The sequence below is a fragment of the Aspergillus oryzae genome, chromosome 5 (assembly GCF_000184455.2).
Source record: "Aspergillus oryzae RIB40 DNA, chromosome 5".
Taxonomy (NCBI): Eukaryota; Fungi; Ascomycota; class Eurotiomycetes; order Eurotiales; family Aspergillaceae; genus Aspergillus; species Aspergillus oryzae.
The window spans coordinates 104082-130697 of NC_036439.1; the positions used below are offsets into that span (position 1 = coordinate 104082).

General features: G+C 49.1%; 8 protein-coding genes across 8 annotated transcripts; 5 read left to right on the top strand and 3 right to left on the bottom strand.

Moving 5' to 3' along the window:
* Nucleotides 1–125: 125 nt before the first annotated feature.
* On the top strand, nucleotides 126–1217 carry AO090701000860 (glutaminyl-peptide cyclotransferase family protein; the record flags this gene model as incomplete). Its single annotated transcript, XM_001823591.3, has 1 exon — nucleotides 126–1217. The coding sequence occupies one exon, from the start codon at nucleotides 126–128 to the stop codon at nucleotides 1215–1217; it is 1092 nt and encodes a 363-aa protein (XP_001823643.1).
* Nucleotides 1218–3025: 1808 nt separating this feature from the next.
* On the top strand, nucleotides 3026–6105 carry AO090701000859 (tyrosinase family protein; the record flags this gene model as incomplete). The annotated part of the gene is made up of 4 exons (XM_023237121.1): nucleotides 3026–3094; nucleotides 4956–5008; nucleotides 5070–5241; nucleotides 5305–6105. 4 exons carry the CDS (start codon nucleotides 3026–3028, stop codon nucleotides 6103–6105), a joined length of 1095 nt encoding a protein of 364 aa, XP_023092314.1.
* A 257-nt stretch (nucleotides 6106–6362) lies between these two features.
* AO090701000858 (uncharacterized protein) lies at nucleotides 6363–8132 on the bottom strand (the record flags this gene model as incomplete). The annotated part of the gene is made up of 3 exons (XM_001823589.1): nucleotides 6363–6479; nucleotides 6544–6884; nucleotides 6959–8132. 3 exons carry the CDS (start codon nucleotides 8130–8132, stop codon nucleotides 6363–6365), a joined length of 1632 nt encoding a protein of 543 aa, XP_001823641.1.
* A 904-nt stretch (nucleotides 8133–9036) lies between these two features.
* AO090701000857 (uncharacterized protein) lies at nucleotides 9037–9359 on the bottom strand (the record flags this gene model as incomplete). Its single annotated transcript, XM_023237122.1, is given in 2 exon segments — nucleotides 9037–9069; nucleotides 9084–9359. 2 exon segments carry the CDS (start codon nucleotides 9357–9359, stop codon nucleotides 9037–9039), a joined length of 309 nt encoding a protein of 102 aa, XP_023092313.1.
* Nucleotides 9360–15189: 5830 nt separating this feature from the next.
* On the bottom strand, nucleotides 15190–16667 carry AO090701000855 (uncharacterized protein; the record flags this gene model as incomplete). The annotated part of the gene is made up of 4 exons (XM_023237123.1): nucleotides 15190–15213; nucleotides 15615–15752; nucleotides 15840–16126; nucleotides 16202–16667. The coding sequence occupies 4 exons, from the start codon at nucleotides 16665–16667 to the stop codon at nucleotides 15190–15192; spliced, it is 915 nt and encodes a 304-aa protein (XP_023092312.1).
* Nucleotides 16668–18853: 2186 nt separating this feature from the next.
* Nucleotides 18854–20895, top strand: AO090701000854 (uncharacterized protein; the record flags this gene model as incomplete). The annotated part of the gene is made up of 2 exons (XM_023237124.1): nucleotides 18854–20835; nucleotides 20883–20895. 2 exons carry the CDS (start codon nucleotides 18854–18856, stop codon nucleotides 20893–20895), a joined length of 1995 nt encoding a protein of 664 aa, XP_023092311.1.
* Nucleotides 20896–23145: 2250 nt separating this feature from the next.
* On the top strand, nucleotides 23146–24585 carry AO090701000853 (uncharacterized protein; the record flags this gene model as incomplete). Its single annotated transcript, XM_023237125.1, has 1 exon — nucleotides 23146–24585. The coding sequence occupies one exon, from the start codon at nucleotides 23146–23148 to the stop codon at nucleotides 24583–24585; it is 1440 nt and encodes a 479-aa protein (XP_023092310.1).
* Nucleotides 24586–25165: 580 nt separating this feature from the next.
* Nucleotides 25166–26182, top strand: AO090701000852 (uncharacterized protein; the record flags this gene model as incomplete). Its single annotated transcript, XM_023237126.1, has 2 exons — nucleotides 25166–25242; nucleotides 25297–26182. The coding sequence occupies 2 exons, from the start codon at nucleotides 25166–25168 to the stop codon at nucleotides 26180–26182; spliced, it is 963 nt and encodes a 320-aa protein (XP_023092309.1).
* Between the last annotated feature and the right edge of the window lie 434 nt (nucleotides 26183–26616).

The window sequence follows — 26616 nt, forward strand, 5'->3', positions numbered from 1 at the left end:
TGCATGATTACTTTATATAAGCATCGCCCTTCTGTTGTTTTGATTCCTTTATAGTTGTAGGATACCCGTTTCCGGGGATCTACTGGAATATCATACTAGCCACACATTGTCATACACCCCTCATCATGCGGATATTGGAAGTGGGCATTCTTGCCATGTCAATCTTATGCTTCGTCGACGCTCATGGAAACTTATCCAACGCCGACCTAGAGGCGCTTCTTCACCCCGACGGTGATACCAACATTCAAACGATCCTTGCGCCTCTCCTCCGGCCTCGAGTTCCAGGAACACCCGGCTCAGAGTTAGTACGAAACTATATCATCCAATTTTTCAACTCAGCTCTTCCACTGTGGACGACAGAGCTGCAGGTATCGTCATCCAAGACCCCCGTCTCCGGAAGCCAAAGGATCCCATTCGTGAATATCATTGCCTATCGTAGTCCTCCAGGATTAAATGAAACCGACGTTGGTTGGCTCACACTAGTCGCACACTACGACAGCTTGAAAGACCCGGAAGGATTCATCGGCGCAATCGATAGCGCAGCTCCGTGCAGTATCATCATGAGCGCAGTGCGCAGCATTGACGCAGCCTTGACTCGCAAATGGGATAATATGTCCTCCATTCCAGGTGGTACCCACGAACAATATGGCATACAAGTCATTTTCACGGACGGTGAGGAGAGCTTCGGCAATACGTTGACCGCAAACGACGGGCTCTACGGATCTCGGTCCTTAGCTGCGCATTGGGCGGTGGATAAGTATCCCTCCACTGCGAAGTATGAGACTCGACTTTCCTCGATCTCTCTACTTGTGCTATTGGACCTTCTGGGAGCCAAGAATCCGCAGATCGCGTCCTACTACCCCGTCACTCACTTTGACTATCAGCGACTAGCGGCATTGGAAAGCCGTCTGAGAGAGTTGGGACAATTAAAGTCATCCGGGATACACGGCAAGTCTTGGTTTGTTGATCGCACGACCGATGTTCGAAGTCTTAAGCGCCAACCTGTCGAGGATGACCAGGTTCCATTCTCTGGCCTAGGGGTCAAGGTATTGCATGTCATTGACGCTGACCCTACTACGGGGGAGTTTCCTAGTGTTTGGCACACACCAGACGATGATGAAAACCATTTGGATTTTGACACTATCCGAGACTGGAGCCTCCTGATAACAGCTTTCGCGGCGGAGTGGCTAGGGCTGCAGGGGTTTATGGATAACTAGGATTAGAGTTGTTTATCGTGAAGATCTATATGCCTATTCTACGAACTACGGCTTTTCAAGTCGCGAAGCTTGGATCCTTGACCGGCTGAGCCTTAAGGGATATGCTGATTCCATGAAGTGGGTTTTATCAGTGCACCTAGAGGTCTGCAGGCGATGTCAGCATGTAAGCATGTAAGCATGCAGGCTGGGCAACGGAAACATGCAGCTTACAAATGTCTACTATCTTACAATGTCACCCGTAGAATCGATCTAAACCTCCATTCATGACGGACATGAGTGCTTCCAAAGTCAATACCTGTCCTCTGATGGTTCAGCCCAAGCTGCATGTAAGTCATCTGAAAAGACTGAAGAGTTCATGATACATCTCATGATAATAAGTAAATACTATCATTAAAGACTGCCTACAACTGGGGACGTATGATCAAATCGCAATGCATGGTTATAATTGCGTGCCCTCTCCCATAGTTTGCCATGCGACATACTCGGTTTGCCTCTTAATCAGGAGCTATTCGCTGAGGAATCGCCCGTAGTATGACCATCTCATGACCCACAGAATGGGCAGAGGTCTGAAAGTGCATGTATAGCCGAGACGCCAGTTCATCCTGCATCCCAGCATCGTCCAGGCCTTCTGCCTGTCCGAATTGGGCTAAAACCTCAGAAGCATGATTACAACGTTCCGAAACATCCTCCCCAGGAAACTCAAAGTGTGCAACTGGGTCTTCGTACGCTTCTGATATCGGCCCAAAGGACCTGTCGCGCATGGTGCAAACTCATATTGAATTCACCGGAATTGCAGAGAGCTCTCTTTTTTATGCCTGGCAGCGACGATTCTTACGGTCGCAAGGTTCAGAATCCACTATTGGTCGAAGCATTCCCATTCGCTTTTGACACGGCCACGGACGGGAGAGTCCCTGAATATCGAAATGGCGAGTGCCTATCAACCTTCCGCATGGCCAAATATCCAGAAACGCAAACGGCTTTTCTTCGATGAGAGGCAAGTTGGCCTCGGATGCTGGTGCAACAGCCTCCGGTCTTTAAGCTCGCGCGGTGTCATTCTTTCTATGGCGCATTTCGCGTCTATGTGTACTATGAGGTTCCGGTGCGCGAGGGACTTTCTGACATCTGTCACGAGGCTAATGCCGGCATTTTGTAGGGAGATTCTCGCAAAACGCGAGACGGTCTCCCCACTGTTTGAGCCTATCTTTTTGGCCCCACAACTCGGTTTTGGCTTATTTGAAGTGCCAAAGATTTATTACCTGGTGGGGTCGCGATGCGTCTGACCGGTCGATAGTGAACCATCTCGAGAGCTTGGAGAATTTTGTAGTTGATGCCGATATCCTGATCTCCTCCTCCAGCAGTCAGGGTTGCTGTGAGGTCCCCGCAGTCCGGAAGGAGGATCAGACTTTGGACGCATGATTGGGCTCGCATGTATGAGCTCGCATGTATGGAATGGTTATCATGAGTTGGGACCGAGGGCACAGTGCCAAGAGGAGGACGGGTGGACGAGAGCTGTACGCCAGCTGGATTTCCAGTTGGACCTGGACGGAGAAGATCTCTAGAGGTCTAGAATGTGCTTTGACTCATCCTTCGTTTAAAGGACATGCGGACGATCGGCCCGATAAGTCGATGAGCCACGGAATTTCATGCCGACTCGACAGATCTGGAAGGAATTTCCCTGTCCCACTCGTCTTGATGACTTGTTTTCAAGCCCCACACCGTCTGATATTTTCATAAATTCTTATATTGCTTTAGGATGACCTCGCGCACTTCAGACTTCCTCTCATCCCTTGGCCCTTCGTCTTGCAACCATGGCTACATCGGAGCGCGGAAAGCTTTTTGTGTCCTCCGGAGTGGAAATCAACCATCCAGCGGTCGGTGTCAGTGAGCCTCGCCGGCCGGTGGATGACTTCGAAGTAGAAGACAATCGTGTGGTCCAGGAGGGACCAACCGCCGATGCCGATAGCTTTCCAGATGGGGGCTATCGCTCCTGGCTCGTGGTCCTGGGTTCTTTCTTGCTACTGATGTCGTCGTACGGCCTGATGAACTCGGTCGGGGTGTTGCAATCTTACCTGGAATCCCATCAGCTGGCGAACTACTCAAGCCAGAATGTGGGTTGGATCTCTGGGCTGTTTGTCTTCGTTTCGCTGGGCCTTGGTGTCTTCGTGGGCCCCTTGTTCGATACCTACGGACCGAGAGAGCTGGTCTCCGCCGGGTCGGCCTTCTATGTGCTGAGTCTGTTCTTGACGGCGGAGTGCACCCAGTATTGGCATTTTATCGTCTGCTTCGGCATTATGGCTGGCATCGGAGGTGCATTCACGAGCACCATAGGGATGTCCTGTGTGCCACACTGGTTCCAGGCGCGCGCCGGCATGGCGATCGGAACGGCCATGGCGGGCGCAGGTCTGGGTGGTGTGGTCTTTCCTTTTATCCTGAAGGGTGCGTTTGCCAATCTGGGCTTCCAGTGGGGAATGCGCATCCTGGCATTGGTGATCCTCGTGCTGTGCGGACTCGCCTCATTCCTCGTCAAGTCTCGCCTCCCCAAAGGACAGCTGAAGGCGGCCATCGATATCCGGTCGTTCAAGGACTCTCGCTTCACATTGTTGAGCTTTGGCATTTTCAGTAGGTTTCTCGCTCCCCGTGGTTGTCATCGCATACTTAATAGAAGTAGCGCTCGAATTGGAGGTGTTTGCCCTCATCGGACTATTTCCCACGTACGTGACGAAGCAGGGCTTCAATACCAGCGCGAGTGTATATACATTGGTGGTGCTAAACGTGTATGTTTTCCTGCCGACTTGATGCATATTCGTCTGGTCCCCTTCTGACAACTGTAGATGCTCCTGCATCGGACGACTTATCGCTGGTCGGATCGCCGATCGATACGGTCGCTTGAACGTACTCATTATCTTAATCTTCTCTGCTGTTCTGACGATGTTTGCCATCCTGTACCCGTTCAGCGGTCATTTGTCAGCACTGTATGTCTTTAGCGCCCTCTATGGTCTCTGTTCAGGATCGTTCATCAGCCTTGCCCCCGTCTGCATTCGGCAGGTGTCCAATGCGAAAGAGATCGGGATGAGATTTGGAACATGTTACTGTCTGGTGAGCTTCGCGTAAGTATCGTGTTAGCTGAAAGTTTGTGTCGAGACCATACTAACAGCGCTAGGACACTAATCTGTATTCCGATCGGCGGTGAAATGTTGGAAAAAGTCGGCTCGCGTATTGTAGTTATTTGGCTGGGATGTGTCCTCCTGTTTTCCATGTTCCTGTTCATGACCGCACGATGGGCCTGTCTTGATTACAAGTGGCATTGGCGGATTCGCATTTAGCTCCTGGGTTAATATGGACCGGGGATAGTCCTCAAGGACACCAATCAGTGTATGACTGGTGGGGATAGCTGCAGGCAAATCGTGTTTGATTGAGCCAAAAGCGCTGATTTGGATATGCAGGTTGCAAATAGACTGGAATTCTGCAATGTCACGCTGCTGATTTGTCATCTGCAAGGCTGCTGCCACCTCATAAATCAAGGGATGATCCTCTGTCACTCCACTTCAGCATTCTTTCCCATTCTCAATTTGAAGGAAAGTCACGGCCAAAATGCATTGGTACATATCTGTGCTGGTTTGGTTAGCCTTTGGACCACTAGCGATCTTATGTATAAGCATCCATGATTTCTCACCCGAGCAAGTCGACCAAGGCATCGCTCTCCGACAAGTTGTCAGTGAAGCCACTGAAAATATCAAGAGAGAAAGGACAGGAGGCTGTCGGCCCGAGGACGCCCAAATCCGTAAAGAATGGTATATCCAACAGTGGTTGATGTGTTCCCCTGTTAATATATGAGATTTAACCAGTCGGTAGGCGTGAGCTGACCCAAGAGGAACGACAGCAGTTTACCGACGCTGTTCGGTGCCTGCAGAGCATTCCAACCACCCTGGCAGACGATCTACGCCAGATTTATCCTGGAGTGCAGACCCGTTATGACGAATTTCTGGCTACACACATTAATCTCACCAGTGTTATCCATCAGACTGTAAGATATCGATATTTTGGGGATATAAATTTCACATACTTCGTTGTTTAACAAAGTCTGCAGGCGGACTTCCTTGCCTGGCATCGCTACTTTATCCACACGTTCGAGCAAGATCTCAAATCAAAATGCCAATACACCGGCTCCCTCCCTTACTGGGATTGGGGTTTGGACGCAGAGAACCCTCACCTCTCTGTTCTGTTCAACGGAGACGAGTACAGCATGGGATCGAACGGTGCATTCATCCCGAACAGGGATCCGGCTTACTGGCCCGCAATCCATGAGTACATCCCCGTGGGCACGGGCGGAGGATGTGTTTATGAGGGTCCCTTTTCAAACTACACCATCAACATGGGTCCCATTGATGGCGCGGGCCAGAAAGCAGTGAATTACCGCTTCGAGCATCATCCTCACTGTCTCAAACGAGACATCAACCCAACTGTCACACGGGCGTCCGTGACCTTTCGTCACATCACGGAGCTGATCCTCTCATACGACACCATTGAGTGGTTCCAGGGCGTGATGCAGAAAGACCCTCGATTCTCTGTACCATCTGTGCCGTACGGCGTTCATCGCGGTGGTCACGTCGGGGTGGGTATGGTCATGGGCGACGCAGCTGGTAGTCCAGGTGATCCGATGTTTTATCTGCATCATGCGCAGATTGATCGAGTATGGACCATCTGGCAGGGGTTGGATCCAGACACGAGAAGACATGCCATCTGGGGCACGCATACGATCGTTGACACTCCCCCAACGGCGAATATGACGTTAGATGATATGATTGATTTTGGATTCGTGTCTGAGCCAGTCCAGTTCCGGGATTTGATGGATACGCTTGATGGGCCGTTTTGCTATTATTATACTTGAACATGTGAGTGCTTGAGAAAGTATAATGAATTAATACTGTGCTTCATTCGCTCATATAGTTGATATAATACAAAACGCTACACCGGGACCCAGTCCCCAGTCATGCTAAGTCTACTCTATTTACATAAATGCAGTCGCTGGTAAAATTCCCGAGAACCTTCCAGGGCACTCGACAGTCAGGTGCTCGCTCGCGTACAGTGTCGGTGTTGAACCGACAGCGTCGCTCGCGAGGGAGATAATTATACAGATTGAAGAAATCAAACAAGCCAGTCGACAAAGCGCTCCCAAAGGTTCCGAGGAACCCGTTGTTGCACCAGGATTTCCCCTTCTTGCAGACGGCCCGACCACAAATCTATCTCAGCCGATCGGACAAACTAGACATTCCCTGTGGTTAGCAAGGTTCTTTAACAAAGAGACTCCAAGATTCGTCCAACTAACCTTAGTACGTTTGAAGAGCTTCCATCCAATGATCGGCACAATGAAGATGGGAATGCCGATGTACGATGCCACAAAGTCCGACGACGACCAATTACCCTTTAAGAAGACGGGAAATCCCGCGACTAGAACGATGATGGTCGAGCCAATGAATCCGACCCAGGCAGCATAGGGTTGCAGCGGCGCCTTCCACGGAAGGGTATCACGAGAGACACCCTGCGCTTTCATCGCAGAGTGGAAACGAATGTAGCAGAAGGAGAGCGTTGCCCATGCGATCAGACCAGCGACTGTGCTGAGATTCAGAAGCCAGGTAAATGCCTGTGCCGCACCGCCAGAGCCGAGACCTAAAGATCGTATATCAGTACACAGTACATGAGTTATGTCGTTAAATGCTTGTACGCGATGGAGTTTGACTTACTCAGGTACGCCAATGGCCCAAACAGCCAAGCCGTAATGACGGCAACGTAGGGCACACCTTTCTTGGTGACGCGGCCAAAGACTTGCGGTAACTGGTGGTCTGTTGTCATGGCCACAATCATGCGAGAGCCCACCCAGCAGTACGAATTACCGGCGGACCATGCCGCAACCAGAATGCATGCATTGACAATCGACGGCAAGGCATTGATGCCGGCCTCCTTGATGGCGATCACGAATGGTGAGCTGTTCGCGTTATCAGAGCCCGAGACGAGAGCTGGGTTACGTGGATCGACAATGATTCCAATCAGGAGGGCACCGAGGATATAGAAGAAGGCGATACGGTATGTCACACGGCGAGCCGCCTTCGGGATGGCATGGTGGGGGTTGACTGACTCGGCGGCGGTGATAACAACGGTTTCGACACCAATGAAGCTAAATGAGGCGTTGACAAAGGACGACAGAAAGCCCAGGAAGTGTCCCGTGGGACCGGTGATACCGTTATAGTTCGTCCACGGTCCAGGATCGTTCCAATAGCGGAAACCGATGCTATCGTTATTCGCTCCACCCGCCGTGATCACAATCGATACAATCACTAAGCCGAGGAAGCAAAGGACCTTGACCGCACCCCCAAAGACTTCTGTTTCCCCATAGAAACGCACACTCATCAGATTGCTGGCCAGGATCAGTACTAGACCCACGGTGATGACCACGGCCGGTGTCAGGTCGGTCCAATAGGAGACGATAACAGCAGCAGCGGAGACCTCCGAGGCGATGGCAATGGTATAGCAGTATCCATATGAGATGGCTAGTGAGAACCCGACAGCCGGATCGATGAAGCGAGTGGCCCAATGAGGGAAGGATCCGGCTGTGGGTAGCAGGGTGGCCAGCTCGCCGATGCTCTGCATCACGCACCATAGCACCAAGCCCACGACGATATATGCCAGCAGCAAGCCAGCCGGACCGGCCTTGGCATAGGCGGCGCCTGTTCCCACAAACAGACCGGTGCCAATCCCACTGCAAAAACCAATCATGGTAACATGGTAGTTCCGCAGGCGTCGCTGCGTCGCTCCACGACCACCTACGTTGAGCTGGAGTTCGTCCTTGGGAGGCGCATCATACTCGTTGTAGTAGCCTGTTGGCTGGATGGCGTCCTCCGCCAAAGTGGACTTCTCCATGATCTGCGTAGGAATATTGGGTGGGATGGATGAAGAGTTGTGGGAATCCGTTCCCTACCCAGAGTTACCCCAGAGATAAAAAGAGATTCCCCCATGCAGAACAAAGCTTCTTTTTTTCGCCTCCCAGGATATCGCGCCAATCGCAACATCGCGCTTCCATCTTGCACAATCAGTTGTGCTCCACCACTTGTGGAGTAGTCGAGAGTGTGTAATTGGCTCTGGAGATCGGATTCTTTAGGCGATGCCGGACGAACGAACGATTTTATGCAAGCCTAACTAGATTTATCTATGACTAAGCCTCGGCTCCGGTATTCGGCTTTGGGGCCTTTGCAGAGTTTTCTCCCGGCCGGGATTGGTTTTTAGTTTACGTGAAAACCCCGATGGTTTTGACAGCTGCCACGCGGGCTAGTTTGATTTTCCATACAAATTCGCAAAACCCCGAATAACCTGAACCTTGCATTAATGAGCTCAGTGGCCTGTACAAAATTGCAAGTAGCGCAATACTGACAGCTGCCATCCCAATTTATCGAGACCAGAACACGTGACTACAAGATCGATTCTTTCTAAAACAGTATGGCTTGGTTTCGAACCGAGAACGGTGAAGATATTGGCCAATAAGAGCGCTTCCTAGATTTCCGACAGGAGGATGCCTCAGGTGGCGACTGCCTCTCCGTACGGAATACATTACCCTGATTTTGGTCTTGTATGAATAGAGACACCATAGTCACCCAACCGGTAGTACTTATATTCCAAACGTCAAGGTCACTCTAAGCCGTGGTTCGGAGTGCTAGAATACTATACTTCTACCACCGGACCGTGGTAGACATGCCGGGCCCGAATAACATAATATATAACCGCAATCAGAACCGTCCCGAATGTCCCAACCACACTATAGTTCATAGATTTATAATCCACCGCGGCTTTCGTGGGCCAAAAGCTAAAGAAAATCACGATAATCATGTAGCAAACAGCAAATCCGTTGTTTACCATCCCCAGAATACCAGGAACTCGGAACGGCCCCCATACTAACGGAGCATTGGGGACATTCACAGTCGTATCCTCGCACTCACTACTGGGGCGGATGTGGCCACATACACGCCGGTAGAGAAGCAGGCTTCCAACTGCTAGGTATGAGAGGTAGAGGCCAGACACAGCCATGGATAGGATATCTTTCAGCGCCACATCGGAGCCGATATTAATCAGCCCAAGAAGACACGAGACAACCATGGTGAAGCACACAGAGTAGATTGGAATATTGGTTGTGGGAGAGACCTGCGCCCACCCCGTCAGCCACTTGACAAATTAGACTCTAAAGATAGGAAGGGAAGGGAGAGAGGGAAGAAGTGAAAGAAGCCCAACAGAACACATACCTTGCTCCATAACCTCCATCCAGGCACTCCTCGATCACGCGCAAATGACCAGAACTGGCGAGAGGTCGCAGCGATCATGCCGATTGCAGAACAAATACCAATCACAAGCGAGATGCATATCATGCTCACAGTACTACTCAATGAATTGGTTGCCCGCAGAAAGCTTTCCATATAAGCATACCCCGTGGGAGTGCTGGTCGCTGCGTCAAGATCGCCCATACAAAATAAGACCCCAATCAGCATGCCAAATCCAAGGACACCGTTGATTAAGACAGTGATAATCAAAGCCCGAGGTATGACCACCGAGGCGTGTTGAACTTCTCTGGCCATCTATTATTCGGTTTAGAAGCCGGCATAGAGGTCTTTCCACAACGAGCGTTCCTGTTACTTGGATGGCGGAACAACAAGACATTCGGTAGAATACCGGTAACAGCTGCTCCCTACGAGAACGTGTAGCGCGCTAGATACTTGAGTAGAAACAATGCATAGCAGTAATGCTAATAAAACCAGAGATAACTCTGTAAAACTGAATCGTTATACCACATTACCATTAGTAAATGCAATAATGAAGGAAGTAGAAGATATTTGTTGGTTCCGTGAAATAGAGGTCAACACGGTATAGCAGACTTGTCAGACGTGTAGAGGGATCAACAACTGAAGTCGAGAGACTAGCGGCACAAAGGAAGTAGGAGACAATGTGCGTGGTCGGAGATACGGTATCTGGCAGATCCAAAATCTTCAAAACAGTACTACTGTTTGAGTAGACGGTATTTCCATATTGGCATCCTCCACCGTGTCCTCCGCATGTTCTTGGTCCACATTGGTAGTCAAGCAATCATAAATCCATGACATCACCGCATCGCCGTAGAGTCCCTATCAAATGGTAGTGTATCTCTATGTTCAGAAATGTATGCCTGGTTTTATAGAGGGTGCTGGCAGTACATTAGAGTATATAAATAGGCAAATATTAGTATCTATATAAAGCATATTTTTCTTAAATAATGGCAGATGTTACGGCAGGACCATGAACGTGAATTGTAATAGGATTGATGATCAACTAACTATGGGACTACAGACAGCATAACAAAGGAAGCCACCTAGGGCAGCAAAACAGGCCGAGATTTTGTTCGGCAGAGTGATAAAATGAAATGAATGACGATATAAGACGCCATAAGAGGTGACCCACGGAATCGTGGCGCCGGATCCGTAATACCATGATACCATAAGATAGGATAACGATTATCAGGGTATGAAGACACAATCGGTAAAGCGGTGACGAAGAAGAGAAGTCGTCCTTCCATAAGGAAGGGTGGGAAGAGTGGGTCGAAGTCACTGCCTGGGGTACACTACGCTTACCCGTCAGCCACTTCACAAAGCAGAATTTCAAAGAAAGGGGGAAGATAAGCGGGCAAACAGAACAGCATCCTTACCAGGTAGTGCGTGGACACAATAGAAACACACGAAGTGGGAACAGCGGATTGGAACATCCGACCCCAGAGGTATACCCCCCCTACACAGGGCAATCTGTCCGAAATTTGCACATCGGCATCTGCAACACAACCATCCTTCATTGACCATGTCTTGAAGTCTGCAATCTGGTCTTTTGCAAGGACCATTGAACGGCAAGTCCGTATTCGTTCGCAAATTCTTACACATTACTTGTCTTCCAGTGACGAGGCTGATCCCAGAAAATATGCAATACTCGATTGCCCGGTTAGCAGTCTTGTGGCCGCAACGATAGACAGTGAACTGCCGTCCACACATATCTGTAGAGAGAGGGTGATGGGTGACTTGAGACTAGTGATAAACGAAAACACGGGAGATCCACTATGATGGGTGCTAATATAAGTATGGATGAATTCCTTGACGGGAACGTTGGTAGACAAACAACGTTGAGCTTCAGAAAAGGCCGTCAAACCATTAAAGTATCTGTGACTCTGGCAGTCGCCCGCCGTACGTTGTCTTGAGAGGAAGGTGCTATCATTGGTTATTCGGTTTAGCAGGCGGCTCATAGTAAGTTCCTTCCTTCCAAAACTTACTTGGATCATCGATATTCACGTTACAGCTCATCGCGATATTGATTGGGATTCTGATAGGTTTTCGCCGCGGCATTGTGTCTTACATGCTGCCAGCTCAAGAACGTACTCTTGTGAGTACTCACAGCTATAGACGGAAGGACGCGAGTCAGAAGAAAAGTGAAGGGAAACACTGACATCGAGACGGGATCACGGTGGCTCAAGCGGATTATAATAGGTCCGGAAAGTATTTGTTCGTATTACCGTCTGGTGTTACTCTACCTATACAGATAGCCGGCATACCACTTACTTCGTTGTTATCAGTCAACCCCAAAATCCATGGAATGTCCGCCTCATGTGCCTTGTGAGCAAAGTGCGGAGCTACCATTCTTCCTATGCCGAACTGCTAGTAACTGATACCATCCCAGAGCGATCATCCCATGGCAAAATTCGAACCAGCTAGCTGGAAACCTGCTGTTGCAGTCAGAACATGGCTTCTTACTACTACCCTAGCGGTCTTGGCTCGTGACCAAGTATCTATTCGTTAGCTGCGGTATCCATCGGGCTTGAGTTCGTGTATCGTCTACTTAACCGTAACATTTGCAGCTCGCCGGGGCACTGCTGCTTACACTGAGGTTGCTTTGCTCTAGGTTGGCCATGACAGTCTTTATCTATCACCTTACATCGGCTTTTCTAGACCGTCTCCACACCCGTGTTGCCGAGGGGTTGGTGTTGGTAACTGCAGTGACTGCTCTGTTTGGGACAAACCTTCCAGCGTCATTTTCCAAGAGTCTAGGACTATCTCAAGAAGTGATATATCAATCGCATCAGACTACAATGGCGTCATGATGCCTGAACTGTATTAATCAGCTATGGGATTAACTGGGTCGTGCTCCTTGCTATCGCAAATGGGATAACGGATATCATGACCTTTATTCAGGCCATGGTTTAATGATCCGTGTCCAAACGACGTGGAAGAAAAGTCTCATATTTGCAAGTAGCTTCCTTCTACCCCTGCTGTATGTTTACCGTCCCCCGGATAGTACTTCAGCTTTTAACACCTTTAGTGTTGTTCTATCAAGTATCGCCGAAATAATGCTTACCAAAGCAAACGCCGCTTACACTGATCAATTTATCAACGGATCCCTCGGCACGGTCTGTATAGAGATCGCGAAGTCTCTCAGCATCATTCCAGCTTCCTGGGGCTAGCTGAAGCCTTTTATGGTTCGATTCCGTTCTAACGCATTCTGTCTTCAAAACAATGAATGGATAAATCCCGCCTACAATGGCAGGCCACAACCATCGCACGTTTCTTATACAACAAAGGGCGTACTTTCTGAATCTGGAGGTGACATTGTACTTTCCTCCACGTATGGGACAGACAAAAGCCTCCACATCCCGGGCGTCCGGGGAGTGGGAGTCGCAAAGCCAATCCAGCGAGACTTATATCATCCAGGAAGCGAGGGATTGGACTGTGGACTTGCCGACAGCGGCTGTTGTCCCGATGACGGCGTCGAAGAGCGGTGGCATGGGAAAATGAGATACCAGAGGCCTTCTAGTCAATGGGGAACACGACGGCGTGGAGTTCTGGTCAGAAGACTTGAAATATATAATCCAATGTTGACACGAAATATTTTTACGCCTTATCTAATCCACTGAGCAGTTTTCTGTGTATAGTATTTTAGGCCATAGCTCTTGGTACGCTGGATTATAAATTTGTCTCTAGACTGTGTTAGTTATCTCCAGATACAACATTCGCCCTATGCAAGGTAACATTCCATGCATGCTGATGATGTCTTCAATATCAGACTCTATCTCCCCATTGACCCACCAAAGGTAGAATTTCGTAGAAGACACCGGTTGATAGAGGCGGTACACTAGGATGATAACTAAGCTACTAGTAGCGAGGCTGGATAGGTCAAGAAAAGCTCGATAGTTGCACGTTCTGCTGTGCTAAACACTTATAAGCAACATGCAAACATCAGGAGCCGTTTTAATCACACTTCTTAGCGATCAAAGCAAGTGCCATGCCACAAAGACTTGACGCGGAAGCGAGGAAGATGGCAATTCAGCCACCAAGAACCCGCCCATCAGATATATTGGATTGCTAGGGACTCATTTGAATAGATTCGGTAGCCCGTATATGGCAGATTGAATTAATTGAGGCCGAGACGTTGTATTGGGGCGCAGACTAAGGCTTGTCAATTCATGTCTTGGAAAGCAAGAATGGCGTTAAAACGTTGAAAGGAGGCACTAGTAATTGACACTCAGCGACAACAGAAGGAATCAATGGAGGGGTGAGCAACTTACCAATATGAATAACATTATCACCACCGAGAAAGGCAAACTTGAAAGTATGGTGAGTATCTTTGCGCGCGACAGTTGCGATGCTTCGTAGCAAGTATGCCTTCGAGATCCGGTCCTTCTAGTTCGGTCGCAGGTGTCGAGATCGTGAAAGAGAGAGTAACGGGTTTTTGTATATCCTTATATTGGAAGTCCTGCCCTCACCCGGCCGTTATTCCAAGGTTGCGCTTCCCAGTTTGCTTTACAATGTTGTTCTTCATAATGGCAGTAAATCGTAACCCTGCCTAGGTACAGTCCCCTGTTGCCTGAAATGGCAGGTCATTCTGGGGTCGGATATTAGTGTCTACCACCCAGCATCAGTCAGTACGTGAGGGTATTGCCCCTCATGATGCTAGAGGACCGTCATATATCGATGTCTTCATTCAATTATATCTCTCTGTAAATGCATGACGTCCAGGCAATGGTCTAGGTTCTGTGTAGTAAAGCTTCGAATTTTGGACACGTGAGAAGAGAATTATGCAGAATACTCGTCCGACTCACTTCGACTAGCCCGTATCCTTTCCTTTACTTTCTTGCCGTTCTTTCCCCGTTGATAAGGGGCATGGCTCCTATGGCCTTGAGCAACTCAGGGAATTCGAAAGGTTGACAATTACTGCCCGTCGTAAAGAGAGCGTCGAGGGCAAGGGAATCGAAGAAAAACAAGGCAGAGGACTAGGCAGGTATGTCCCAAAGCAGAACGAGATAGGAAGCATTTAGGTTGCTGTGGATCATTCCTTTCTTGTCTTGGGGATCTCATCCCCCTTTGCAAGAGACTGATACTGAGTGGTTGATTAGTACTACCGGATTTGGTCAGAAAGAGGGTTGAACCCACGGGAACCCCGTGGCGGGAAAACCCTTAAAACCAACTATTCCCGGATTGGAGAAGGGTTTGCCAAGACCTCTCCACGTCTACTCCGTACGGCTTTCCTATATGACAGACAGCAAGGTGGCGGTAATGGTGATCGCTCTGGGTAATATGCAATAACTCTAAAATCTTATACACACTTGCCATCGACTGGATAGAAAAGTAGCTGACGCAAGATTCGATCCAGTGGCGCTGTTGTGTTAGTAGTGTCATCACTCATTTCTCTTCCAAGAGCATGTTCAGGAGACATTGCCCAATAGCTTTGCGGGCGTGCTGACTGAGCTGATCCAGACTGTCTGAGAGCCGTATAACAAAGTCAATCCCTGGGGTTTCGCGCTGGTGATTCAGGTCGCAAAAGTCACCGAAGAGAATTGTATGGAGTATGTCAACCTCGCCTTGCCACCGGTGGTGATACTTTGCTAAAGGCTCATCTAACGCGACTAACTGGTTGGTGAAAGAACAGTCTATGCTGAAAACCCCGCCGAGTGCTGAGACTGAGGAGTACACTGATTCCTGGAAAATGACACTGAGGAACACCAAGCACTTTAACCGTCGAGTCGACAATTCCGAAGGTTCTGCGAATAGTTCAGGCTCGGGAGCCTGGTGGAAAGAGTTGTATAACAGGATGGTCGCATCATATACGGCTGGATATATCTGGAGGCTCTCTACCACCTTTGATCGATGCCGGTCAACCGTTAATTGTAGCGTTGGGTGAAGGGCAGTCGGTGTGAAGTGATCTGATAGCTCCCATACATGCGTGGTTGGCTCACATCGCGGTGATCCTGCAATGAAGAAGGCACTGGTAGATGATTCCGTTTGGCGTGCGTCAGTCTCCAAGGTTTCCTTTTTCCAAAGGCCATGACTCTAGGTGGCGGACAGGAAGACTCACAAAAACACAACGAGCTCCACACGCCAGTCCCCTCGCAATGCAGAAAGACCGCCTCTCGCATTGATGAGCCGTTGCAGTCCATCTCGATGGACTTCCCACTGGCCATCTATTCCCCAGTATTTCTGCACATGGCGGGAACTGTCAACAGAATCACAAAGCAAATGATTCCTTATGCCTTGAATCATATAAGATGTAATCGCCGCCATACTCGGCCCGGACACGTACCTCGAACATCAATAGACGTACTACGGAAACGAGGGTTTCGTTTCTCAGCGCTTGCTCAGGATCATCCAGCCATTTTGTGATGATACTGATGGCTTCGGTTTTGTATCGGAGAGCTTCAGGCGAGGCGAGCTCACCGTGAAGGTAGGCCAAATGGGCTGCTGCGTGCGCCATTGTTGCGTTGAAGGAGGCGCTGTTTGACAGATCCAGTGGTAGCCAAACCTCTCTGATGGGATCGAAAGCCGCGTGGGGAAGGGCGACAGACATCCCACTGGTGTGCGTACTCAGCCCTATCAATGTCAGTCATAGCTATAAATCCTCGATGCCGACCGTGCTGAATTCCTTCCTCCATCTGATATACTTACAGTGGTATAGCAGCTTGCGATGTTGCGCTGTTAATGTCACTGGAAAGGTATGAAAAGGGTCGCAATTGACAAATTCTAGAGCATGACGGATTCCAGACAAGATCTGGGCTGGGATACCCAAAGTCTCCGCATTCCCTTTGCCTGCATTTGCTGATCCTGCCCCGTGGTCCTTTGGTTGGAGAGCTGACATCTGTTGCCGGAATTCCTTCAGCCCCTCAAACTGACTGTAGGTTTGGATGCCATCATTCGGCATTAATGTGCGGGGATAAAGACGGCGGCCGGCGGAAGTTACATCGCTTGGATCTTCCTTTGCGATAGCTTGTTTCTGCCTCCAAAATTGTCGCATTGCATGACTGCGAATACCAGGCTGGTCCTTCTCCAAGACAAACTCGAACTGGGTTCCTGCATCGTTTCTTCCTTGTTCCCTTGGATCTGGGTCTTTCCTTCGACGTTCTGGGTGGTTCATTGTCGTAAAAGAAGAGTTCTTCATGCGTGGCCCTGATGCAGATAAACTTCGCTCGAAACCCCCGGGTGAATAGATTCAGACCGGGGTTCAACGGAATAGACTTTTCATCTTGGGATATGTGCCCTACTTCTCGTGTTGCCCATCCATCGTATATCGGCTGAGAAGTGGCAGAAGGTTGTGAGGGACCCATTTAGTGTGTGGATCACATCTAACCGATAACGTAGAAAGAGCCCATGCAAGGGCCAACATGACCGTCGACTCGGTCATCGGGGTCTACATGTTTCTCGGTATATGCGTGATACTCCGTAAGCATGTCTTTGCTCATCTGAAACGGCTCAGGGAAAACCATAGTCGCTGCGCTACGTGTCCCCTCGATGGTACCCATGATCCTATCTGACGCGCCAGGGTCGATTCCATCCAGCAATGGAAATAGTATCTGACCAATCAGCGGTCTCGCAGTGGCTCTCTGATGAGCCTGACATCGTACTAACTGACCTGAGAAGGACTAGTTAACCTATCGTTACATTCCATCGGCCAGGGTGGAGATCAAACGACCAACGCAGAGGAATACTCACCTGCATAAAAGTTTCCATGCCATTTAATCCTTTCATCCGTCATTTATTCGTTAGCATTATGGCAGCAAAGCTAAGTATCTGACTTGACCTGGGGTCCACTTCTATCGATCCCACGAAGCCTATGCTTTATAATAATAAGTCTCCCGGCATTCCCCTGAACTCTCGCTCGACTATCGAGCACAGGAACAAGCTTCCTAGAGATGAACAACGAATCTTTCTTTGAATCCCTCTTCTGGAACATGACTATGAAGCGGTCATTGTGATTATTTGCCCTGATGGTGTTGATTTCGGTCTTTTCCCCCGGAACGGCCGTATGAAAACTCACTCGCATCGAATATCAAGGGGCCGATCCCAGTGGGTCGAGAGCACGGGTCAAAACCACGAAAACGACCGACGGCTCTGAGACTTTTGATCAATATCATCCGACAGTTGTCCTCTTTTCTGGTTCCAACTTGTATCTCATCAACTACCGAACGAGATGTCCGTGTTGTTTCACGCGGCCGTACCGCAGACTTTGATCACGAAAGCCTCTTACCATGTACGGGAAAAGTCTTGACAAGCAGGTACGCTACGAAATTCTCAATCGTCTTATGCAACGCAATCACTAATACACGGCGGAAAAGCTGTATGTACGGCATTCTTGCCGTCGAGGGCTAGTGAACCGTGAACCGTGAGCCGTGATGGAACCCGCCGATGGGCAACCCGCACAAAGCCTGTTGAAATCTATCCTTCCTCCTGCAGTTTAACATACCCTGTCCAGCGCTCACGCGAGCTCATGGTTTTTAGGTGACGAGTGTGAGTTTAGGGTCAGCGGGTGGGTATGGCGATGGAGCCGGCTTTCTCATGCTTACCCGGTATGGGACGCAACATCCACTATACCAGAGAGGATGCGAGTACGGGTTTCCTAGGGTATCAGCGTCGAATTACAACCACATGCAGCCTCGATCCAAGTGAGATCGTCGGGAGGTGAACACAGCTTCTCCTGGAGAATGGCGTTATACCCGGCATTTCAGCAACACCAAAAGAAAAGAATGTCCAGCCGGTGCCGATCTTCGTTGACGTATAGAGTCATGGATAGAAGCGAACCCCGGATGAGAAAGGGACGGAACGGGGCGAAGCAGAAACCTGGTCAATCAAGAGGATGGCTTTCTCGTATTAACCCAGGCTTTGCTGCAGCCTCCCGCATAGACTATCCCCAGATCGAGCATCATTCCCCGATGAGACCCGCTTCGGTAGTGAGGCTGATCGTGAGATTTGTGTTGACATCGGTCCTCTTCCTTTCATGACCACTCATATATACAGCCTTACTGCTTCTCTCACGTCGCTAGTTGTCTGACTTCCACCTTCGACTCGTCCGTCGCATAGAAGAGCTCACTTGAAGAATTAGCATGGAGTTCCCATATCGCCCCAAAAAATACGCCCTAAACGCACCCCCGCCAATTCCGCCTCGGCCACCTCCTGAAGACAATCGTCCTCCACCATTGCCTCCTCGGATGTCGCGAGATAACTCGCAAAGCACCGCTCCACGTCTGGGGGCAGTGTATCCTCCGCCGCCTCCATATCAACGAGAGGCCACCCCCCAACAAGTGACCCATTTTCCCGCTCCATGTCATGCAGAACAGCGACCGCAGCCTTGGCCTCGAAGGCAGTCAACATCCCTCCAGGGGACCCCACAGGCTAGTTCCACGCCTTCAATTTCTCGTCCTTGGTTTCCGCCACCTCCGTCGCAGGCGTCTCCCTCCCAGAATAAGTACCGTGACCCATCCCATACGTCTCCCGCGGAGCACAACCAACAAGAACCAGGCTTCGGTACCATCGCAGCCTGACGTATGGCGACAGAGTCGTGAGTCCATTGGAAACAACATGCCCACGCCACCACCTGCCTATGATTTCCAGCCACATGAGCGGCAGGCATCGTATAGTGGACCAGTGCCACCGCCACTGTTCTCGAACCGCCCTCCTTCCAAACAACGACGCTCGCCGACGACACAGTGTCGCCAGGAGGACTTGCCATCGGCATCAGCATCGATTGACTGCAATACTGTGCGCAGCTCCTACCCAGATCCCGAGCACAGGGACCAGACACGCTCTGACGTCCCTGTATCGCGACCAAGCATGCAGTATAACCCGCCCGCAAAGTTTACTTTGAGAAAGTGTCCCTCCACGAATTATAACTTGATGTGCTCCGGTAGATGGTATATCTTACCTGAAGCCCCAGAATTCCGCATTTGCACGTACTGCTACGAGAAGAATATTCGGGGCTCATCGTTGCAAGCAAGCTTCCACCCTTGGGTCTCGCCCGCCGGTGCTGGCATACATTGTCTCTTCAGCTCACCTCGTATTGAAAACCATTTATGGCCCCGAGCCTTGCAATCAGGCAGTGTTCAGGAGCTGTTGTGGTTCTTTCGTCATCGCGCCGCCATAAGAAACTGTGATGGGACAAAAGGCGTCGGGAGATCGGAAAACGTGAAGTGGTATAGCCCCAAAGGCAACAGCAGACTTCCTTCTTTTATCGCATGTGAGGCTTGCTATGAGGATGTAGTCACGGGTACGGCTTTACAGGGTCAGTTCGAACAACATCGAGAAACGCAACCGCAGGGACAAATATGGGCGTGTGACATTGCTATAGATTTCATTCGAAGATTCCTCACGAATACTCCAGCGTGGCCGCAGTTTTCTGCCGAAGCTGCACGTCATCTGGCGCTTCCGGAATGCGAGAAAAATGGGGGAGTAATGAGCGGCTCCTCACGGCAATGGTACGAGCTTCGCGATCGAGCCCTGGGAATTGCTGTCTGCGAGCGCTGCTACCGCGACTTTGCGAGTAAGACCGACTTTGAATCCCACTTCCAACCCCTGAGACAGCCGCCAAGGCAACAGCAATGCATTCTTGGCTTCTGGCAGGCACGGGTTATTTGGCATGAGGCGCTTGAGCGGAAAGACTTTTCACTATGGCGACGCACAATCATAGAATATGTCCAAGCTCCTCCTTGTAGCTCGCAGACAAAGCCTGGTGCGCAGATGTACCAACTTAATCAAGGCATCGACAACTTCGACGTCTGCCAGAGCTGCTATGTAGGTTTCCTCAAGCCACACGGGATAGACATATTCTTCAGGCGAGTTCAGCATCCCAGGACAGTCGAAACCTCCTGTGATCTGAATCCTGGCAGTCTCCGGTTTTTGAGCTACGCGCCGAGACTAGATGAGGCATTGATCACTTGCACATTTTCCGGATTTGTAGATTTTACTAGCAGGTTATGTAACCTTCCTCTGTGTCCGGGGATTGAATTGGTGACAAATCAGAAATGGTATGGCACGGACGACTGCCGCATCTGTCTCGCGTGCTACGAGGAGGTCGTTCGTGACAGCGAGCTCGCTCAACAGCTCCCCCTCTCGCCTCAAATCATCTCGGGTGAGAGTCACTGTGACTTATACTCGCCTCGAATGCGCCGCAAGTGGGCTGAGGCGTGTGACAAACGCGATCTGGCCTCGTTTATGGCGTTTGCCGCATATCGCAGGACCATCTATGAACAAACGGTCCCAGAAATGCGGAATATTGTCTCGATGGCGCGGTTCAACCTCGATATGCAAAAGATGTACAACGTTTCTTCGTCCTTTTATTACAATATGAATGGGATGACAGCTTCCATGTATAATCCCCACATTAGCTATGGGGCGGCCGGAATCCCGCACAGATTCGAAACACCTTGGGGTGTCGAGGGAGCACAGCTGGGGCAGAGGGCTCAAGGATATGCGCAGGGGATCAACGCCGACACGGCAAGAGTCGCGCAGTTACAGGCGACCTGGAGTCTGGTGGAGTAAGAGGGTACTAAGTGCGTATGTTAAACTTCTCTTATTGTAGGCCGTCTCATCTTCTCAGACATCCTCATCGCAGGCGCTGTTACTTTTGCAGAGAGGCAAGGACTTATTGCAGGTGTCGTCAACAAGGTCTCGATTGCGAAAGACCTTGGTTTGGCCACCATGTCACTGATATCCGACCATGCGACCGGTCAGCCAGTTCCAAGAGAGCACTGATGACCGGTATCGTGGGGTGTCTGGGCATTGTTTGGTACGAATGTGGCCAGTTTAGAAGTCAGTGCGCTGGGACCATAAAGTGTATGCAACAATGGAAGGAAGACTCAGTGTAATATTGTATTCTTTCCACGCAGTATGTTCAGCGCTGCTGCCATATTGTAATGTTTCGATCCCAGCTTCCCGAATAGTTTATGAGTTTTCTTTGTTTTTAGCATAAAACGATTCGTGACGATGCAGACTCCAGGAGAAATTTCCTGGATTATCGAGCGCTCCTTGATCCACTTGAGTGACCTTTTCTGTTGCCCCTATTTTCTTTGTTTGCATGTTGTAGTTGTCTACGATCGCGTTGTGTGTGTTTGTTATGTGAATAGTTCAGGCTTGCCCCGATTACACCGACCCTACGGGACACACCCGATTGGCCTTTCTTTCTATACAATAACAATTGATCTGATCCTTAGATTATTGGATGATGGGCGTTATAATACGATAATATTTTATAATAGATAAATTTAGGAGGCGCATGAAATTCTATTACCGGATACTATAACTAGAACATGGTTTAATAGGCAGATACATTACTTGAGTGCCTCCAGATCGAGAACTAAGGATTTTTATTATTTTATTTTAATCGCAATTCTAAGTTTCTAGAAGAATTATAGAAGAATATCTTTTCAACGCTAAAGATATAGATAATATACTCTACGGTATACTATTTGTAGACAGACGGTGCGTCGGAAATTATAAAGCGCTTTAATAACTAGTCAGTATATAACCATTCAATATACTCAGTCACCACCGAGACATCGCACTGTCTTATATATAGATCTAAGCTGGCAGCTCCGCTGCAAATAGATCTGCAAGTAATAAATACTATCCAATTATTTACTGCTCGCGATACAGCCGCTCACGCACTAAGGATAGCGCAGATGGGTTTAAAGTCGGTATATAACAGGAAATACCAGCCTATATCCTTTGCTGTCGGTGGTTCCGTCCTTCGACTTTATAAGGGTTATACGACGACGGATACGCTGTCTTGTAAAATATTGGATCAGTACAATGGTCCGTAGAAGATACTCTGATGGATAGGCCCACTTATATATAAATTGGATTTACCCAAAGAATGGCGTATCTACCCGGTTATTTTGGTCGCACACTTAGAAAAGTACCCTCAAGACGATCCGCTTGACTGAGATAGCAAGAATACGTTCTAAGGACTGATAGAACGAGACGACGAGGGGCCTAATAATAAATATCGATCCTATGAACTGGAGGCTCTAGTGGCAAAGAAAACTGTTAAACAGCGAGGCAAGAATAAGGGAAATACGGCAGTGGAATACCTGGTGAAATATTTGGGATGGCCTGACAGGTATAATAGATGGTACCGTGCGGAACAACGAGAGATGCTCAAGAGCTGGTGGAAGAGTTTGAAGATCGCTATACACAGAATGAATATGTAGTCTAACTTCTGCTTTTTACTATTGTGAGATTTTGTTTATTTACTCGACTTTTACTTGTTTCTATTTTTAGTAACCACTTCACTTCACTCCGAATCTTTGGTTCTCAGGAAATCATCAACTCTCACTTACTTACCTTTCAATATGCCGCGTTACCGTTATCTACCCTTGCATCCTCGAGGTTAACGTTCTGTTCATTTACACCGTTTATCAGTTTTTCTTCGAATGGACGACCCAGAAAGCTGGAAGAAAAGGTTACAGGCGCTACGCAAGGAACTCGAAGAGCTACAGTCAGTGAAGAAGGAAGTGCGCAAGAAGAACGATTCCATTCTCGCCAACAAATCAATCCTGCGTACTACAGCTCAAATAGCCATCTTGGAACGGATCATACGCGGCGAAACCGAGCCAGAGGTCGAGATGTCTCGACCTAATCGTAACCCTGTCGCAAGAGCGGACTACCATCGTCCACCGATGGTTAGTATGATAATCATGCACGATGATCCGTACAGGATAACTATATCTCACAAAGACGATCTAAACGATGTCCAGTGGACAGCCTTTACTAGTACTCCAGACGCCCCGGAGCCTGATCCGGTCAGAATCACGGCTGGTATGTTATTGGATATCGAAGGGACACCGTTGCAGAACAAGGCCGCGGCTCCGTTTGGCAAGATGCTTTCAGCCAACTGTTCCAACAATGCCTACCTCAAGATAGTGAACAAGAAGCCCTATTATGAGATAACGGACCACGATGGAAAGACCATAGCCTTGAAAGATGTCATCCTACAACCGGACTTCAATACGCACCTCGCAAGATCTAAGCATGCCCTTGAGTTAGCCAAACAGATGGAAGAGCGGTTTAAGGCGGTCAGGGAGGAGATTCTAATCAAGCTAAAGGCCTGGCGGGAGATCCGCTTTTATGAGGAAGCGAATCTCCTACTGAGACTCTGGGACACGAATAGAAGACATTGTCTTCAGTCAGCACTGACCCCGCATCACGTAGAGGAGCTACGTGTCGCGGTAGCAGAAAGGAGTTACGATGACGACAAGCACGTCCAAAGACTCACGGACAAGACATACACCGATCCGTGGTTCAGCGGAATTCTTAGTAAGGGGAATACCATCTACATACCGGCGCAACACAGGTGGAGGAATGGCCCTGTACATATTGCAGTCCAGGATCGCATCGCGGTAGCCCGCAGCATGCAAGCCGCCCTCAGTGATGAGATACAAGAGCAAATGAGAAACATGAAGGAGGCGGTAGACCAGGCGCAGAGGGAAGAAAGGGAGAATCGGAGGAGACTCAGGGCTGCCCGGAAAAGAAGTCTAGACGACGATGGACTGCTTGTGCAGAGGCAGGCGGAAGCCCCGCAACCACCCGAAAATACCGCAGCCATACACCTTGACGACTGGAAAACAGTCCCCCCACATATCTTACTCCAATTCCTAAAGGAACGATACTCGATCTGGGGATTGCCGGGCATAAATGTCCAAGATGCACTGGGGCTCGGGACATTTGCACAATACAAGGAAGGTTCGAAAGAGTTCGACTACACCATTGTAACATCACTACGACCCGAGCTTTCGAATACGCTGGGAGCCGAGGAAATAAAAGCGGGAATGCCATGGGGTACCCCGTTTGCAGCGCTAAATGACGCGTGCAACAACAGACCGGCGTACGCCTTCGAGGCCATGATGGAAATCGATGCCCGGCGAGCTCTCATGAGGTTGGAAGAGTGGTTCGTGAAGCTGGACCCGACAACAAGGGGAGATTGCCGGCGTACGAAGCTCGAAGAATGGAAACTGCCCGCATTGCTGGCCGCAGAAATAGACACCATATACGCAATCATGGATTGAATCCGTGAAGCGGTCTATTTCCCCATCGTTATTCTCCTCTTGAATCCGTTAAGATTGAGTCCGTTAAGCGGTTTGTTTCCCCGTTGTTATTCTCCTTCTGCGAGTTCGTTATTTCCACCGTCGCGCAATCATTTATGCCCTTACTGCCTGTTGCTTATTTGGTTAAACCGGCGTTACTGCTATTTGTATCTAGCACTGATATTTGTTTCTGGGCGTTAATTTGTATTTAACCGCACTGCGCTTTCTAGGGGGGCGCAGGTACTTGCCATATAGGAATGGAATAATCATCATCACGCATACCGTAATTCCATCATGTTTCGACAGCATTTCTCCTCATGGATGAACATCCCTTAGTATTACTCGGTATTCCAACGCGGTCCCGCTGGACTGGACTTGGAGACTCGCGTTTGTGCTGTAGGCAGAAGTCCATGGTTGCGTATGTCACGTCTCCCTCATTCATTCGTCATGATTATAGTTACCTGTTTGAAAACTCGATTTACTAATCTCTAATTCTTCTCCTTGTACTGTGTCCATCTATCCCCTCATAAGTTTTAACTTACCTCTACTTCGTTGACAAGCCATGGCGGCGCAACGGCCTCTTTACGCGGTTGATACATTTGTATCAAGCACCAAAAACACAGACACACAGTTGAATGTGTTCGTGTCTGACAAACTTTTCAAAATTGATCTCTTTGCTACAAATTTCAAAAGCTCCCCTGCCCTACTTGCAGAATACCTTCGGCAAATCCAACGTCAAGATCCAGAATTTATTCCTGACCCAGTAGACGACGAATGGGGGGACCCACTCGAGGAAATGTCTGAATGGATCCTGCAGCCATTTCTGCCCATTTTCCGCAAAGTTGCTCCTCTAGACACGAGCCGGCAGTACACTCTCGATGATTGTTTCTTTGCAGAAGAGTTCAGCTACACGGTGCAAGTGGTGGAAGAAACCTTAGTGCCTGTTTACCTCGGCAAAGGCTTGAAGCTCCAGGATATTGGAGCGTGTTTGCCGTCCGTTCAACATCTTGATTATTCAATGTTCCCCGTCTACCGTCCCAGTGAAGTCCAGGTTCCGATCGATCCAGATTCGACTGCATTGTCAGGGAGCCCCCGTAAGGTGTTCATTCCCGGGCGATCAAACCCCAGCTTCCTCAAGTTAGTCTATACAGGCCATACAAGATCAGTCCTAAAAGAGCTCATTGCATATTCTAAGATTCATATGGCTAAACTCGACAACACGGTTCGCACGTGTCGGCTTGATGGCTTGGTCCAAGATGGCCATGGACAAGTTATGGGGCTCCTTTTATCATACATCAATCGTCTTGGGTCTACACTTGAATGTTTCCATCCCCAGTATGATGGATCTCGGCAAAAATGGTTCGACCAGATTGCTCACACGGTGAAACAGCTTCACACGCATAATATTATCTGGGGGGATGCAAAAGCAGCCAATGTGCTCATTGATCCCAATGGGGATGCATATCTGATTGACTTTGGAGGAAGTTATACTAAAGGATGGGTTCCGAAGGAGCTGGCCGATACCATTGATGGAGATCTTCATGGACTAGAAAACATCAGGCGTTTTCTCCTGGAGTGAATTGCGGAAGAATTTGCTTTTCTGCTTTATGTTGCTAGTTTTGCTTATGCTGCATCTAATCTTAAACCATACTCAATATTTGATTGTTATCGGCTGTTATCCATTCATCATATCCACCAGCGTAGTGGGGCTCGGGAGTCTTCCGTAGCCTTCGGGGCTGAGATCCGAGAAAAGGTCCATAGATTGCGCTCGTATCTTGAGATGACTCAATTAAATGTCCGGTTTTTGGTCAACCGGCCGAGAAAGGGTTGTGATCCCATGGGGCTATAAAATAGGCCCTAATGTTCGTCTACATCTCCTCCGCGTACTTCAACTTAAACAATTTTCCTCAACAGCTGCAATATGGAATTAAATCAACCGCAAATCGGATGGGTAAGAGATTGATGACACCGTATCTAAGGGTGGTTAGTGGCTAATTTGTCAAAGTACGGGCT